This window comes from Dermacentor variabilis, chromosome 9 (genome assembly GCF_050947875.1).
Source record: "Dermacentor variabilis isolate Ectoservices chromosome 9, ASM5094787v1, whole genome shotgun sequence".
Lineage (NCBI taxonomy): Eukaryota > Metazoa > Arthropoda > Arachnida > Ixodida > Ixodidae > Dermacentor > Dermacentor variabilis.
The window spans coordinates 40,916,038-40,934,583 of record NC_134576.1 but is presented as its reverse complement, the minus strand read 5'-3'; the positions used below and the strand labels follow the sequence as shown (position 1 = coordinate 40,934,583).

Genomic DNA, 18,546 nt, shown 5'->3' with positions numbered 1-18,546 from the left:
GGAAAGTCGGGAAAAGCGGCAAACAAAGCTTCGCTTTAAAAATCTTATATTTGGAACAACCATATTGTCTGCGTGCAGTTGCCAAGAGAAGCTGACAGTGTGGGCAACGCTAGTGGTATCATGTCATGTTTACGTCGGCTACAGCTAAGAGAACATTTATGTGTTCTCTTTGATGATGAGTTGATGCACACGCATTCTGCCTATCAGCCAGTTCAAAGACGATGATAGGAAAATGCCAGAACATGCTGCATTCTTTTTCCTTTTCCCCTTCTGTTAGGAGGAAGACATTGTTGCTGAAGAAAGCGACAAACGAGCGACAAAAGATGGCTGGAACAGGGCTGCTGCTTCCACCAACCATCCTTGTGTTCTCTTATTTCGTCAACTGTAATGCGATTACCGATAGACTCAAGCTGTTTTCCTTTTACCACTCCGAGCTGGTAACCCTGTACGAAGAAACCACCAGTGAACCAACATGCCACCCTTCTTTCTTTACTCGCCCTTTCTCGTTCGGTTCGAGTACAGGCAGAGCTTCGGAGAGCTCATGCGAGAACGGCGCCCACAGCCGAAGGCTCTTGCATAGTTCGGTGAGCTCTTCGCGATGAGGTTGCAGCGGTAGGGGGCGCTCGAGTCCCTTTTGGCGCACATTCCCGCGCAGGCAGACACGAAGAAGAGCATGTCCTCGCTGATGAACTCCAGCCCGGGAAGTACAAGCGGCTGGCCCACCTGCACGGGAGAAAGCAACATTAAATAAAAATTTCGCAGAAACGATCGATGATGACTTCCAGCAAAGCAGCATTGCGCTACTGTGCTGGAAGACACGAGGTGCGATCCCAGTATCGGTCACTTATGCTTATTTGTTCATAGCATTATAGGTCGACAACTTCCCCCGCTTTGGCGGTATCTAATAGAAAATTCGAGATGTGCTCAGCATACACGATTGCGCCACAAAATTCCAAAGCAGACACAGGGTGCGAAAATGTTCCTTTGAAAAATGAGTGCGCAAAGTCGCCTGTGACGAACACCTGCGCAGCATGTAGAGACATCACAATGTCCATGTGCTATCGTATACTTAGAGAGTGAGCGGTACCGATTTCTGGGGGGGGGGGATATACAGTCCAACCTCGTTATAACAAAACGGGATGCAAGGAAATACCGGATATAAAGAAACACGTTTTCCTGAAAATCCTTATAGATGTTCATACTGCAGCACATGATACACTGCATATAACGAAGTAATTATGGCTCCCTCTTCAACTTTGTTATAACGAAGTACTCTTTCAATGTTTTTTTTTCTGTGCCTGCCCACCTCAAGGTGTCGGTCGACGAACGCCGCCACCACTTCGGTGGCCAGAGCCAGGCGAGCCCAGTCGCTGTTGTCCTCGTCTTCCCTCGCGATCGCGACTCGAGGATCAAGCGTCTGCAGGCACTCCAGCCAGGAGTGGTCCAGCGACGCTCCGCGGAGAAGAGCTGCGACCAGTTCGATCGCGAACCCGCCGTAGTTGAGCGACTGGGGCGCGTCGGCGCCGAAACGCGGAGGGAGGAGCCAGGTCAGAGGAACGCGCGCTTTGCCAGTCGCGGTCACCTGCGGGAACACGGCGGGCGAAACACGATACGTGCGTGCTGTCGGCCACAGATCTGTGCGGAATCGTGGCTTGCGTACCGGCAATGCGTGAAGCGGTGTGAAAAAGAACCTCGTCCGCCAGTGAACAACTACTGCGACTGCTACTACTACAGTAGCAACCTGCTATAGGGCTGCAGAAAGCACTACTACTACTGCTACTACTACTACTACAGGAACTACTACAACAGTAGCAACCTGCACTGCAACCAATACTCATAACTAGAACCTCAACAACTACAGCTACTACAAGTACTACTACTACAGAACTACTACTACATAGCCCCCCCCAACCTGCACTACTATTACTACAACTAATACTAACTAGACCTTCTACAATAACTACAGCTTCTACAAGTACTACTACTACGAGTACTACTACTAATGCTACAGTAGCAACCTGGCACTGCTGTTACAAATAATACTGATATAACTAGAACTTCTACAACAACAACAGCTACTACAAGTACTATTACTACGAGAACTATTACTGCACTAGCAACCTGCACTACAATTACTACAGCTGATACTAAGATAACTAGAATTTCTACAACACCAACTGTTGCTACTACAATAACTTAATATGCGGTGGCTGAGAAGGTATGAGCGGCCTGGTTTATGACGGGGCCCTGCCTGGCCATGGACGCTAGTGCGTTGAAGGCTAAGCGGCTACTTTTTTCTTTTAAGAACAAAGAGAGTTACGGGATAGGCATGCGCAACTTGCCTCCACTTCTGGGTTCCTCGGGGGCGGAGAAGGGTAAAAGGAGCCGGAGTCCCCGTAGACCACGCTGAGGAGTTCCTTGCTACGGATTTGAGAGAGCGCGGCCAAGTAGTCGTCCAGGAAGGAGCGCTGTCCGTAGTCCTCGTTCACTCTCAGGTCGCCGTAGAAGGCGTCCAAGTCTCGCGCGGTGGGGAGGGGCATCGTGAATGTGGCCGCTCTGGGTGCATACGTGGATATCGATGAGCAGATATTGTAAGTTCTGAAGCCCAGTGTTACTATGTTCGCATAGAGTACGAGAGTCGGAAAGAAAAATATGCCAAAGAGTAGGCTGCGGACTTCCAGTTGGTTTATTGTTTTCGAAACGACCGCTTTCATACAATTTACGTTTGAGTGCTCCCCCAAAAACAGGTAACGAGAAACTAAAAAAGAAAAACAAAAACGGGAAACGCTATGAAAAAAAAATATATGCCAAAGAAATAAAAAATATAAACGTTATACGCTCATGCTGTGTTAATTTCCACGTTCTGTGTCTTCCTTTCGTTAGGTTTCGATCATATCGCATTCAGTGTTACCTTCTTTCTTACGTTTTTGTTCGTTGTATTTTCTGCAGTGTTAATTGTTTCCTAATGGTACGAAACCATCTGTTTCGGCAAGAATAAACCAGTTCTAAGTAGGTGGCATGTTTTATCGCCTTTCCTTCTCTTGCGTTTGAGTTCTAAGTTCGCCGCCATTAGTTTGAATCGATAAAAGTGATACCATACAGATCGGGACTACTATTCGTCAAATTTACTAGTTTTGGGACAGCCTAGTTACGAGGCCTTTTTGGGTGACCTTATACACCATGATATTTTGACCGGCTCGTTTATCAATGCATTAGTACCGCCCGAAATACTTTGCGTCGCGTGAACAGGTCTCTTGCACTGTTAGAGTACTACGCCCACGCTCGGTAATTGTTCTCAAATGTATTAAAATACCATTTCTTGAACACATAAAAAAAATGTTGAAGGACGCTTATGCTCCGCCTTCAAAAGAGTGGAACGTGATATCATTCAAAGATTGCTTCAAGATTGATTCAATTCAATTCATTCAAGATTGCCCTGACTGCTTCTCCCGCTTCCCGGCAACTGCAGCTTATGTAACCGTAACGTTTACCGGGAAACGCTGCAGGTGAACGCTATTATGCACGAAGGCGAGCTTTCTGGCAGAAACGCGGAATCTTGCGGGGCTCGGTTTAGGAGGTAGTGCACAAACGCGGCAAGAAATTACATCATTTCCTGGTCTCTGTTATTGTTTCGCACTTTTAATATTTAGGCCTGAGGAGATTTAACATCAGATACATGCACGGTCGGTGTTTTATTTCATGTCATTTGTTTCGGGGCTGTCATTCTCAAGATTCCGCTAAATGACTTTGTCAAGAATGTAAGAAGGTATAAGCAACTTTAGTGATAGAATGGTGTGGCAATATAGACCGTACATACCACATGTCTTATAGCAAGGCATGGCATATACATATATCTATACGGCAATTTTCACTCATGGGATGCTGATGCCGACGCTGGATTTTCTGCGACACGTGTAACGCTGTAGCGTTAAAATGTTGACGCCCCTTGAGGCGTACATTTGTTTGCACAACGATATTCATCGTGTACCTTGTGGCCTTCTTTTTTTTAACGCTGCGTACCTGAAAGACTATAAAATATTTTACCCACTTCAAACTGAATAAGGATGTAAATCGGTCTGCAACCCCCATACTTGCACCTCGAAAGGGCGTAAAGATGGGAGTTATATACGCGCATGTGCACCCTCATTCACCCTTTCAGGGTGTATATTATTTTGCAGTGTGCTTCCGAATCACGAACGGCATGCTTGGTAACAGCGCTCCGCACCAATGCTTGCGGGAAAGTAGCAAGCGCAAAGTTTTCAAGAAACGAAACGAAAGCGTTGCCGTGCCGATTGCGCCCCAAAATAACTTGCGCCCTAAAGGGTTTATATTTTTTTATCGCGTGTAGAAACACGAGCCAACCCAACAAGACAACGTCAAACAAGACCCAACGTTAAACGTGCCATGTGCTCGCACTCTGGCAGTCACTTGGTAAAATATATATATATATATATATATATATATATATATATATATATATATATATATAATATATATATATATATATATATATATATATATATATATATATATATATATATAGTAATCTGCGCCAAAGGTTTACGTCTTCTGTAGCGTATCTTTCTATACCCTAGCAACATAGTCTTTCGTCAGTTAAACGCACTACGCTCCACACACCTTACTGTCGAGAGCTTTACGTCACGACGAAGGCGTGCAGCTATCGGGGCAAGCGCAAATAAAGACAGTTGTTGCTTGTTCTTCGGGGACGCATTACTCGCTTCTTTCTGCTGATTTCCAGCCGCGCTCGCGTCCCGCACAACATACCCAAATATTGTCAAAGCAATACTCACTTCTTTTTCCTTTTTTACCTTTCTAGCATTTCTGTGCCTGTATATTTTTTTTATCCTTATACCGCAATCACACGTGTACTTTTATGGCGCAAACGCCAACCACCTCGTTGAGATGATCGCCGCGGTTTCATTTCCTTATTATTGCACGTGTTCACAAAAAGGCATCGAACAAGGCGCGCGCGCGAAATTTAAAATAAATATGAAAGAAATGGAGCCAGTTATAAGAGCTGTCGCATTGCGTAGTACGGGTGAGCGAGAGCGCATGCCTGTGCGACACGTTCTTTTGCAAGAATTCAGAAAAAGAGGTGTGAAAATTTATACCATTTATTTACCTGCTTCACGAGAGCTTTCACGAGAGGGTGAACGTTCCGGCCGGGGCACGGCCTTTGTCAGAATGAACGGTTTATTCTGACGAAGGCCGTGCAACGGCCGAAACGTTCAACCATTATAAATGTCATTTTCATAAGTGTGCTCCTTCGTTTCCTCAGCTACCTATGCAACGGACCTACAGAATCTGTCCTTGCATTACATTGCATTACATGTGTGTATATATATATATATATATATATATATATATATATATATATATATATATATATATATATATATATATATATATATATATATATATATATATATATATATATATATATATATATATATGTGCCTCACAAGTGTGCGTTTTGGCAGCGGCATTTCTCATTCAAAGGCTGTTTGAGAGCAGTCCGGCTGCTTGCCAGGTAATGCAAACTAATTACAAAGCATTACTAAGAGCATACGTTTGTTCCTGAAGGGACCTTAAGCGGTGAGGCGGGCTGGTCGGTTGTGGATCTGGCATTCGTGTTTGCAGCCCGGAATTGAAAAACAAAGTACTTGCCGAGAACGAAACAAGCAGACAGCTAGGACGAGCGCAGAGCAACAAGAACACTTTACCGCGCCGTTAAGATATTTGCCGTAAGAACGTTCATGTCTTACAGTAACTCCGGGTAACTGCCCCAAGTGCACTGGGTCTACGATTGAGGAATGAGATAATCGTGACGTCTTGGGGCACACTAAGAAACACATTGGACTGTTGTATACCCTTTGCCTGGGCGTATCTCATCATCTATCTTGCTTGTGTTTCATTCCTTGAAAACTGAGCACGCGCAACGTTCCCGTCAAGAATGCCGTAGGTGATAAACGTAAGTGCACGGGGCAAATGTTAAACGTGGACGAGACGAGTGACACGGACAAGCGCGGGACTGCGCTGGTCATTTTCACTCGTCTCGTTCACGTTTAACCTTTGTGATGTGCACTTAGGCTTATGAATCACCAACTTGCCCGATGCGCAATCCTGCCACTAAGTCGCGCTGATAACGCGCATGTTGTTCGTGAGCGTTAACGAATAGCACGCGAGGCAGGTGTTTATTCTTTGGAGACAAGACAAGCCCGAAAAGGTACGAGAGTGCGCAGCTTCACAATGCACCTTGCCGTGAAAACGCTGTCACTTAGAACAAGTGTCTAGCGTTTCTACATCTGAACACGATAAATCAAAAGATTAATAGTGCCTTCGTTTCTTTTCAGGAAGCACAGTGGTAAGTGCCATTAGGCTTCTTTTCTTCCCTCTTCGTAACACCTTTACTCAGCGTCGTTAAGGTTAGAATTGACCTTGATTACGTTAGGTTAGCCTTGTGGGTTTGAACGTGTGCGTTAGCTCTCGTGGTTTCCTTATTCTGACCCGCTATGGCTGCTTGGTGGTAACGGCGTTGCGTTGGTAAGCACGAGGTTGCAGGATCGAATCCCGGATGCACTACGGCGTGCCTCATAATCATATCGTGACGAGTTTGGCACGGAGAACCCCCGAATTTAAGTTTTTCGTTTTTCTTGTGTATCTGGTACTTATGAACCATAGCTTCAGACATGGTTCATACGTCCCGGATGCACGCCCCAGGTGATCCTGAAGCGATGTGACGTCGTCGCCACGTCGCTTCAGCTTTGTCGCGACGACGCCCCAGCTTTTCTTCCGTTTGAATCCGCAGTTTCGTCGTTATTACCCTATTGCTCCCCAGAAAGAAAAAAAAGATCAACTCAAGTTTTTGCATTATTATAATTTTTAGATGTTCAGGAGAGGGTGAAAGCAGGCTCGTGTTAATGGCCATTTCGCCTTCGGTCTGAGTTATAGGCTTAGCGAAGTGAACATATCACTTTCATCTATCCGAGTGAGCAGCATTGTGCCTTCAACCATGGAATTTTCCACAAAAAATCGATAGAGGGAAACACTGCCGCTAGTGTCTATGGGGGCTGCAATAAGTACTTTGGCTCAGCTCGCATGGGCACGATGGTTAGCGCAACTACTTGCCTAAACTGTCGTCCCTATGGCTTCCAACTGCTTTGCGACTTGGCAAACTGATCGTTTGCAGCAAAATATAGCGTTATGAACTCTACTACACACAGTGATTATGCACTTACACTGAGTATTATTGCCCGCTGCATTAAGAAAAACAAAACTAGATTGCTTCGAAATGTAGGCCAGTATAAAGGCAGGTAAAGAGTAGCATCAACAAAGCCACAAGAACGTCTGAAGCCACGGGCACGAACATCGGGTAAATCAGTGTACTAACCATGATCCCCGGGTTAGCTGAATGATCTCAGCGCGAGAGTTTCCTGGAGTAATTTTGGAGGAAACTATTCCTACAACAAAACGCCCTCGATGAAACAATCAGACGTTGAACTGATTCGCTGCATTTTCACGACGTGGCATCGCTGGCGCTGCCGTTGACGCAATCGATCAAAACATCAGTGCTTTGTAGGACCGGCGCGTGTGCGTTAATTATCACCGACAACCGTCAAATAACAGCTGGCTCGGTCCGCAAGTAGCTCGAGCGTAAATATTTTAATTGCAGCCGTTGCCGTGCGAACTATTCAAAGCGTAAGGTTTCCTGTTGGCGTCACAGCATTTGAGGTGGTACCCCGAAGCAACTGTCTTTGTCATCTATTTGATCTATATTTTTTTAATGTGTTTAAATGTCTTTAAAAAGAAGACACCCGTGTTTCACTTTGGCGTGCCATTGGCCTCCTATTTTGCGGCAACTTTCATACACCTACCAAGAAAGGGCGCTGAAATAAGCATGCTTATTTATCGCATAAATTGTGTGCACTGCATGCAGGACGAGAGCTTTTACCTGCGAGTTCCATCCCTCTGTCGCACCACTCTTCAAACAGGGTGTCTTAACTATAATGCACCAAGATTTAAAAACCACGCAAATGCCGCGTAGCGGGACAGAACCAAGGTAATGTTGTTTGCCATCGCTTCGGGATGCTCAGATTATTTTTATTTATCTCCTATGTACAGAATTATACTTAATAAATTAATACATTTGTAGAATATTAATTAGCTGAAAATTGGAGAGCAACATGAAAAACTCCCAGCACAGCTTTCTGTTGCTCCATACGTGCTACATAAGTTTTTCCGAACGTGAAAGGAGCCCGCGAAAGCACACAAAGTGCCTCGAAACAACACGCAAGCAATAATCTCCGTATCTCCAAGCAACGTCAAACAACATTACCTTTGTTCTGTCCAGCTAAGTGGCTTTTATACAATTTTAAATCTTGGATCATGATAGTTGGGGCAACCTGTATAATAGATTTCGTAGCCGGCCTAGCTCCTGCTTTTCCGAGTAATATCTTCTTCAAAAGTGCCTAACCCCAATCTGCTGTCTAGTCATCACCACTCTATCCGTGTTTAGTTAGCATGAATCGCCTGAACTTAGTAACGACGCGAAAACATTTGTGGTTTGCTTTCTTTTTCTTCGTTTTTGCGTTTATAAGCTAACTTTCGCCGGTCGGTGCCTACTTATCGGAAGAAACAACGTTATTGAAGGGGAGAGAACAAGACGACAGACATAAGCTCGGAGTAGCAACCATACTGCTTATCAGTATAGTTAAGGGCTGCTTATTAAGGTGACGAACTCGCTGCCTTGTAGCCTTTCGTGCAGCGATGTGCGCGTGTGTGAAAACTTTCCAGACTTCGACAGCTGCACTAGAATGAAAGGCTATCGCGAACAATGAATCAGAAACACGCGAAATATTTATCGAATGATTCACTATTCACGCACCCGCCGTGGTTGCTCAATGGCTATGGTGTTCGGCTGCTGAGATCGCGGGATCGAACCCCGGCCACGGCGGCCGCTTTTCGTTGGGGGCGAAATGCGAAAACACCTGCGTACTTAGATTTAAGTGCACGTTAAAGAACCCCTGGTGGTCGAAATTTTCGGATTCCTCCACTACGGCGTGCCTCATAATCAGAAAGTAGTTTTGGCTCGTAAAACCCCATAATTTAAGTATATTCACGTGTAAGGCAAAAGCATGCATTTGGGCTAGTTGTTGCACATACATGATGGGAAAATATAGCGCAGCTTTTTCGCGCAGGCCGTATGGCACAGGCAGACACATCTGTGTGTGTGTGTGAGTGCGTGCGCGTGCGTGTGCGTGTGTGTGTGTGTGTCTTCCTGTCCTACGGTCTGCGCAAAAAGTTGCGCCGTTTCACTTCCATCGTCCACGAGTGCGGTAATACCTGCGTGAGTGTGCCCTCTGTACCTATTGCGTGGAAAAGAGCTGGCGTGCGTTGAGTGTGAATTGTGAACGTGTTGTGCTCTTGTCCACTTGGTGATGACCACATACGAGTAGCGAAAGTAGCCTTTCGCTATACAAATAACCATCGCATGCTTGCTAGGCTGCGCTCATAGGCGTCCTGTTCTAAAGCTGGTCAAAAGCGATGTGCCCCCCCCCGCCCCCTCCCGTAATTACGTCTTGCTGCAGGACTTCCTCAAATGCGTCACAAATAACTGCGTCATCTTTCCCCAGTTATCCTGCATCACACGTCCGACGCCGCGCTGCACTTCACGCGTGCTGCATTAAAATGCAATGTAATTGTTGCTTGCAGCGCTTTCGATGCATTGAAAACTCTATAGCGTAATTACTGAGTGAACCGCTCAAAATTAATAAAACGAAAAAAAAACAGCCTCAGTGATCTCCTGTCAGTTCTTGAAGGTGCACCTTTCTGATTAAATGTAGCTACAATTTTCCTCCTTCTGTATTTGGTTTGATGGCCCGGTGAATTGGCATAATGCAAGGAATTCTTAAAGGGACACTAAAGTGAAAGATGGTTTCTTCTGCATCAGTAAATTGCCGTTCTACAACACCAAAAACACCACTCTTGCAATGATAAGACGTTCGGTAAGCCAGAAAAAGCGCAAGAACGAAATGCGGGTGGCGACGCCTACTTAAGTTCCCGCACCTGGGGGCTGTGACGTCTTGGATTTTGATGGCATTTTCTAGGGCCTGCTAATTACATATAGCGGTACACATAGACTACATTGTGTTCTAAAGGAACCAAATATTAAACATGGCAAGTTTCGGGAACCTTTATTCAGCCAACGCGGCCCAAAGGCGAAAACATACTTTGGAATCCCTAGCGTCACGGTGACGTACTAGCGCTGAGCTTTCGGTGCGAAACTCAAATACTGATACTTGTACCTTCATTTTCTCATCTAATTACCAAACTATGTTTTCAAATGAATGCCTGCAGGGTTCTCAAACAATGCTTCATTAGTCTAAACTGATTTATTGTTTCGCTTTAGTGTCCCTTTAAGTGTGTGTCCGTTTCATTCACGAGGCGAAGGTCTGATCAGTAGCATTCTTTTTGTGCAGTTTGATCGACACAGATAGTATGGACCTAGGATTCGAAGGTTACCGCATGAATCACGCTTGCACTTCTCTATGTTAACATGCGTGCATTATTATTTTTCCCCTATCGTTTTCTAGACTAACTATTAGACGAAACTCTGGCGCTGTGATAGTTCAGATACCATGGGAATGATAGTTAGTAAACGTATTTCTCTGACCTCCGTGCTTATGAATTCAGACGTTCTTGTGGTTTTGTTTATTGCGCTTTACCTTCCTTCATTGGTCTAATTAATTTCAAAGCAATTTATACTTTTCTAAATGCGGAAGGTACTGAGGCTCTGCGAAGACGCAAGATCGCTACAAACTGCAGCATTATGGCCCATCGAGGTGACCAAATCAAAACGTGCCAAGCGTCTCAACGCGCTGGCTCGCCAGCAAGAAATTCATAAGGGTGCCCTGTGTCGTTTGTGAACGTGTGCGACCGTGGCATGATGGTTTCAATATAGGGCTCCTCTGCTAGAGTTCTTGCGCCCGACACCAACTATTGAACAACTTTAGTTACGTTTATTTAGTTATTCATAACGCATTCCTTCGGTGAAAACGATCAGTTTGCAAAGTCACGATGCCGCCTCAAGACATAAGGGCGAAGTTTAGACTAATGCATGCGCTAACCATAATTCCTGTGCCGGCTGAACGGCCCTGCTCGAAGCTCCCATTGAGACTAGCGCCACAGTTCTCTGCAGTAATTGTGGTACGAAACTTTATGGTTTTTTTTTTCGTTCCGTTGGTCACATTTTGCACCAGATTACCGTTATAAAGTTATCGCTCGTTGGAAGATGCCCCTCCACGTATCCTACATTTCTTGAATGTTGTCACTAATTCTATAGCGAAAGGGTCTTGTTAGCGGAAGCAGAACTGTCCAGCAGGCGCTGCAGCAGTTTGAGCGTGCAGCTGAAATGTGCTGACACTGTTCGATAGGGAGGCACGATACGGCCTTTTTGTCTGGTATCAGACGCGGGCCTTTATCAACGTTCGCTTCAGCTCTATAAACGTCCAGCCAAGCTCAGGACATACGTACCCATACCCACTGAAGAAGCGCATGCGCTGATACGTTCAAAGACGCCGGTTCCCCCCCCCCCCCCCCCAAAGAATCTGGACGCATGTACCTTAAGGGGAAACGTGAAATTACTGACGTGAAATCGCAGTACAAGCTACTGAAAACTGCTTCCTCAGATCACTAGGCTGTCTGTTATGGCGTTGCCGTGGGCACGCAAAGTGTCAGCGCTGGTTGCGGGCGGCGCGATGGCTTGATTCGTGAGTCTAAATTTTCGACTACCGACTATTGTGCTTGCCACCGTCCTTGTTATTCGAGTGTAGCTTTTCTGTCAGGGTACATATTCTCCTGGTTAAGAGCCTGTCAAACATTAAATACCAGTAAAGGGTTACGACCGTAACTCGAACTTCTGGCGATGTTTCTTGCAGTTCACCGCGAGTGCGAAATGACAATACGCTCACTCACTGGGCCCGGACAGCGACTCCTTGCTTCTTCATGAAACTGACCAGGGCCTCGGCGACGTCTCGGAAGGTGAGCTCCGCCTCCTGCCAGCCCTTGTACGAGTTCAACGCTTCCATGCCAGGCATGACACTCGGGTAAGGCATCAGACGGTACACGGCCTCGAAGCAGGTGGCCTCGCTTGTGCTGTGCGAAAACCTGGGGAGATAAGACACGGAAATGCGATGAATAGGTGATAGTGGCGTGTTTTTGATACCTTGCCTAAAGTGTACGCTAAAGAGAAACGCTAAATCAGTTTACGACTGAATAAGTATTTCTTCAAAATATGCGCTAAGTTCGCGGCAACAGTTAGTTGCCTAATTAAAAGAAAAAATGGAGGTCGAAGTTTCATTCTCGAATTTTATGACAGAGACACCAGTACTGATACGTAATGTATGACGTCATTGATTTCAAGGCAGCTTGTCATATTCGAGCCGTTGGGGTTCAATAAAATTTTCTTGAACTTCGTCAAATGCAGCCTTCAGTTCTCCAGACCAGTGGCCATGGCGTTGAGGTCCTGATCTCGAAGTCGCAGGTTCGACTGCCACCGGGGCAGCTACGTTCCGATAACGTTCCGATAGGTGCAGAATGCAAAAACACTCTTGTACTTACCTTTCTATTATAGTCTGCGCTAAAGAACTCGAGGATTTCAAAATTCAACAGAACTTTTTCACTATCCGGCGCGCCTCGTAATCACACATTCTGATTAGAGCAAGAAAAAACCCCAGATTTCAATTCTCTAGCACTCTGGAAATTCTTTACTTCACAGCGAGCTACTTCGTCACTTCACATGACAAAACAGCGGGCACCTTGTACGATTACGTGCGTTTCACCCCCGCCCACATCGGGAGCACTCTTACAGGTGGTAAACGTAAAAACGCTTGTCCACCGAGCCTCGCGGGCACGTTAAAGTACCCCTCACCAGACTTGGCCCATTTAAACCAACAAGTGGAGCCTGCACATGACGCAATGGTGATCGAGTTGGCACGCGAGAACAGCTGAAATTTGAAACCAAACGCCCCGCCCATTCCTCTCAAGGGAGCCGCGCTCCCACCCAGAGTGTCAAAGTCACATGCACAAGTGCCTCTTCGCCGCGCGTTTTTCGTCACTCGGTCACCAATGATCTAATGCGGAAGTCGCAACGCCGCCAGAAAAAGGAGAGAGAAAAACTCAGTGTCCTGCCACTCTGTGAAGAACGATGATCAGCGAAGCTGCGTATGTAGGCCCCTCAATGGCGAACTGCATCTCCGCCGCGGGTCGGCACGACATTGCACTTATCTTCGGGATGGGCCCGCGTATGGGGAGTGCTTAACGCCTGCTTCACCTCCGCCGCGGGTCGGCCGACATCGCACTACCTTGGGATCAGCCCACGCAATGACGATTTATTCTAGTAGGGCCGCCTGAATCACGGAGCATACTCGACGGCACGAAGACGTCTTACGCGGACGCCGGAGAAGAAGGCTCGAGTTTTGTGTCGACACATGGACACGATCCTGGGGGGAACTAGCCCTTAGCGTGATCATCATCATCATCATCATCATCATAATAATAATCATCAGCCTGGTTAAACACACTGCAGGGCAAAGGCGGTCATGTACCCCGGTCATGTAGTAATTGTGGCCATGTCGTCCCTGCAAACTTCTTAATCTCATCCGCCAACCTAACTTTCTGCCGCCCCCTGCTACGCTTCCCTTCCCTTGGAATCCAGTCCGTAACCCTTAATGACCATAGGTTATCTTCCCTCCTCATTACATGTCCTGCCCATGCCCATTTCTTTTTTTTTGATTTCAACTAAGATGTCATTAACTCGCGTTTGTTCCCTCACCCAATCTCCTCTTTTCTTATCCCTTAACGTTACACCCATCATTCTTGTTTCCATAGCTCGTTTCGTCGTCCTCAATTTAAGTAGAACCCTTTTCGTAAGCCTCCAGGTTTCTGCCCCGTACGTGAGTACTGGTAAGACACAGCTGTTATACACTTTTCGCTTGAGGGATAATGGCAACCTGCTGTTCATCATCTGAGAATGCCTGCCAAATGCACCCCAGCCCATTCTTATTCTTTTGATTATTTCAGTCTCATGATACGGATCCACAGTGACTACCTGCGCCAAGTAGATGTATTCCCTTACGACTTCTAGAGCCTCGCTACCTATCGTAAACTGCTGTTCTCTTCCGAGACTGTTAAACATTACTTTAGTTTTCTGCAGATTAATTTTTAGACCCACCCTTCTGCTTTGCCTCTCCAGGTCCGTGAGCATGTCTTGCACTTGGTCCCCAGAGTTACTAAGCAAGGCAATATCATCAGCGAATCTCAGGTTACTAAGGTATTCTTCATTAATTCTTATCCACAATTCTTCCCAATCCAGGTCTCTGAATACCTCCTGTAAACACGCTGGGAATAGCATTGGAGAGATCGTATCTCCCTGCTTGACGCCTTTCTTTATTGTGATTTTTCGTGATTATTGGGATTATTGGGATTTCTTATGGGATTTATTGGGAGTGAAGCCCTTAGCAGCTTCCCTCCAAAAGAAAGGGGAGGCAGGGTACACGACGTCCCTCGTCTCCAGTATGAAAGAAGGCCGGCAATGAACAGCGCTTTGGGAATGGTATGTCGAAGCAGAGGGAGGGAGAGTCTCCGCTGGCAGCGACGCTTGACTCTTGGCGGTGGCAGCACGACAGATGGTTTCTTCCATCTCGACCAATAACAAACCGATTTCAAAAACTCTCGGCAAAAACTCTCCTTAGACGGTGTTTCTTAGCGTCCAGAGTGATGCCAAAATTTGCAGTGGGGCCGGATGATGGGCCACCCGATACATACCTAGTTGGTCGAACGCAGTCTACAGTCAGGCAATGCCGAGAGTCTCGTATCCCGTTCGATCGCTAGACGCAAGATCGCTACAAACTGCAGCAGTATGGCCCATCGAGGTGACCAAATCAAAACATGCCAAGCGTCTCAACGCGCTGGCTCGCCAGCAAGAAATTCGTAAGGTTGGTGCCCTGTGTCGTTTGTGAACGTGTGCGACCGTGGCATGATGGTTTCAATATAGGGCTCCTCTGCTAGAGTTCTTGCGTCCGAAACTTACCATTGAACAATTTTTGTTACGTTCATTTATTTATATGGCTTTAGAAGGTTTGAGCCCTGTATTCCCTTCACGTACTTCCTCCATCGGAACGCTGCCTAAGTAGCAGGATGTGAAGCAGCGATCCCGCGCGCAGCAGCAGGGCCACTGTGCCAACGCCGTGTGCAATGAGCATTTCCCATTTCTTTGCAAAATACGAAACAACCAGAATAATGAGCAACACAAATATCCTCGTCAAGCGGCTTTTGCACACCAGAACGCCTAACGCCTTCGTACGACTTCTGCGTTCTTTTGTACCGGCTGGCCTGCAGCGTCCCCAAAATGTGTGTCAGCTATTTTCTGAAACTCTCCCAATGTCGGGTTAACGAGAATAAAAAAAAAACGTGCTCGATTTTTGGTTAATCCCGATCATATACAAACCATCAGCTTTTTTTTTTTTTTTACAATGTCGGGGGTCACTCACTTCTGGTCTGCCAGCGGAAGCAGCTGACGCACCAGCTCCCAGGTGACGTAGCCAGTTGCGCCGAAGGGTGGCAGGTCGTACAGAAGAAAGTCTTGATAGCCAAGCACGGCCGGGTGGCCCACGGCCACCTCGCTGAAGTTGTTGATTGCTAGCGATGGCGGCCACAGTGAGGCGCTGCCGCTCGGCAGCAGAGGAACGATGGCGTGATACTGGCTGGGGTCATCGTCGGGGATGAGCGCGGTCATCTCAAGCACGATTTCTTCCGTGCCCGCGATGCGGCGCGCGATTCGGTCTACCGTGCGAGTTTGGCGCGCAGTTTCGTTGGTGTCGGCGCTGATGTTAGCCTGTAATAATGACGGACAGGTGCGGCTAAATGCGCAAGGCCTTGTCGCGTCTTCTGATATCTGCGTTGGCGGCATTGACGGTTTGGGCCGGCTAGACAAAATCACTTTCTGTTCCTTGAGTGGAAGGTATTTATCGGCTAGTTGGCCCATACCAAAAGAATGAAACTAACATCAAGGGGTAGTAAGACGGTGGTGCGGGTTTGAGAGCGTATTGGTGCAGCGGCTGTACTAGTTCAGATTACAAGAACGAGAGTGTAGTTTGGCGGATCTTGTATTGCAGAGTGCAGCTGTGTAACTGGTGGTCTGTGTGGAAAACAAAACGGATGTCAGGGTACGGACAAATGCTGTCGGCGACGGCAGATGATTAGATGGTGTGATAAGGAGAGGAAATTCGCAGGTGTATGGTGGAGTCGCTAAACTTACGAGAGGCATTAACTGGAGATAGCTGTGGGAGGCCTTGGTCGTACAGTGGCCATAAAATGGCTGACTATATAAAATAGGCTGAAGCTAATGATGGTTGTCGTAGGGCTGATGAATATAGCCAAGCACTGGTGATGGTGATGGTGAGCACAGGTGATGAATGAACGAATATATGACTACGCTTTCAAAAAAAGCAAGCAACAAGCAAGTGAATGTTCAAGTCAGATCCACAACGCGCCCTTAGGGCAATACAACGCAGCATTCAAAGCTACGCGGCGTCAGCTGCGAGTTAAGTAGCGCTGCGGCAGCGGTGGGGCAAAACCTGTATGCAACAAATGGTGGTCGAACATAAGGAAACGAGACTTGAATCCTGCCAGCCATCATTTGAGCCGAACATGACCCGAACGAGGTATTGATTGCACAATTGGTAATGGGGTCATGTAAAAAATTTACGGGAAGAAACTGTAGCGCTTGAGTGCAGCAAGCCCCCAAGTTTGGTGGTTGAAAAACATGGGAAAGATTGGGAGTGCATGTATTTGCCTAAAATTCGACCTTCTGGCGCCCTACCTACGGCGCTGTGTTTTTGTAAATTGAACCACTGTCAATAAAATATTGCTTTATAAAGGAGCAATTCACAATGACCATGCCTGCGTGCTGAAACTTTTTGCCTTCATGCGTCTAGAATAATGATTTTCTTTCAAATTTAGAAAGATCATCCTTAACCCTCTATCTGACAAGAGAGACTTGGCCTAGAATATTTTTATTACTTTAATTCTTCTCTATATTGCTCAAATACACACCAGCTAAAATATTGAAGAGTGTCTAAAAACTAAGTGAGATACAGTAGGTCAAAAATGTTGTTGACCAGCTGGTTGGAGGTCAATATGGTCAAAAACTTGTGTTTGATACCTGCTTTGGCAAGGTCAATTCATGTTCTTTAGATGTACCTCTACGGGGTTAAAAAAAACCATCTTGCTTAAACAAAAGAAAAAAAAATCGCATTGGCGACAATATGACCCTCACGTGCATTAAGAAGTGAATGGCGAGGTCTTCCAGTTTTGCCTTCAAAACATTTGCTGGTGCTCACGATTGACAGTTTTGTGAATGCCACTGTTGAGCAGACACATACACAGGTGTAAATTGAGAGGCACACACTAATATAAGTTTCTTGTTTGTGCAAACTATGTTAGGTTAAGAAAATTGTTGAGCTGCCAGTTAAATGGTTAAGAGGCAGAGCCACAAGAACGTCTCAATCGAGAAGGTTGAAGAATAGACAAATCTATGTATTAATCTTCATCCACTATTGTAGCTGAGCGGTCGCAGCGCCAGAGTTCCTTCTTGTAATTTTTTTTATTACCTGTATGCTGTCCCGTGCTCCGCTGTTTAGCTGATATTACGTGGTCAGATTCTTCATCGCCAAGCTAGCCGGAAGCGAGTGACAACAACCGCCACCACTGCGTTACCCCGCACTCACCTGCACCAGAATTACATTGACGTATCTCTTTACGAACTTCAGGTATGCCAGGTCGCGGCGCATGCGACTCCGCTCGCGGCGCCACGGTTCAAGGTCACTGCGCCGGCCCATGGATAGTAGCGGTCGGCCGTCTTGTCGCCGCCATGTCGGGTGGCGACGCAAGTCGAACAGCGTCTGAACGAAGCCAAAGAAGGAGTGCGTTGCCAGAGGCGCCGTGACAATAAGCCTAAAAGTTCGGCGATAGTAGGTGAATGTCCGTAAGCAAAATAAACGCGCCAGAATATGTGGGCAGCGTTCCTCTGGGTGCTCGTTGTTCTTTTTTTTTTTGGCATATGTTCATAATTATCAGCACTGAAAGATCCTTCTGTGCGTCTTGGATTTATGGATATGGTTTTATGGTTTTATGGCACATGGATAATCGTCAATACAACATTGTCACTGTGTGCCTGCGCCTGGACTTCCTTTATTGGCATCGCGGGATGAATAATGAATCGTAAAGCATAAGAGCATGCCACTCGGAGGAGAGGCTTGAAGGCCCGGTTTAGCTTGTCTTTGATGATGTCTCGTTTAGAGATTGGTATTATTCAACTCTGGTTGCAGCCGTGGCGCGGTGTTCCAGATTTACTTCGGCCATTTGGGCGTTCTACACCGTGCACCTATGGTCTAAGCACACTATAGTATTTTTGCATTGAGCAGCGAATAATTAAATGCGGCCGCCTCGACCGGGAACGGGACCCGC

General features: G+C 46.5%; 1 protein-coding gene across 1 annotated transcript; it reads right to left on the bottom strand.

Annotated features, from left to right (window-relative positions):
* Positions 1-437: 437 nt before the first annotated feature.
* LOC142557989 (uncharacterized) lies at positions 438-17,977 on the bottom strand. Its single transcript, XM_075670161.1, has 6 exons — positions 17,808-17,977; positions 15,570-15,913; positions 11,995-12,186; positions 2,343-2,556; positions 1,307-1,582; positions 438-723 (listed from the first exon to the last, which is right to left on the bottom strand). The coding sequence occupies exons 1-6, from the start codon at positions 17,916-17,918 to the stop codon at positions 490-492; spliced, it is 1,371 nt and encodes a 456-aa protein (XP_075526276.1). The 5' UTR covers positions 17,919-17,977; the 3' UTR covers positions 438-489.
* Positions 17,978-18,546: the final 569 nt, after the last annotated feature.

Coding starts and splice junctions, on each gene's coding strand:
- LOC142557989 (XM_075670161.1), bottom strand. CDS start 17,918: ATGGGCCGGCGCAGTGACCTTGAACCGTGGCGCCGCGAGCGGAGTCGC. Junction 15,914..17,807: donor TCAATGTAATTCTGGTGCAG/GTGAGTGCGGGG, acceptor TCATTATTACAG/GCTAACATCAGCGCCGACAC. Junction 12,187..15,569: donor CTTCCGCTGGCAGACCAGAA/GTGAGTGACCCC, acceptor TTATCTCCCCAG/GTTTTCGCACAGCACAAGCG.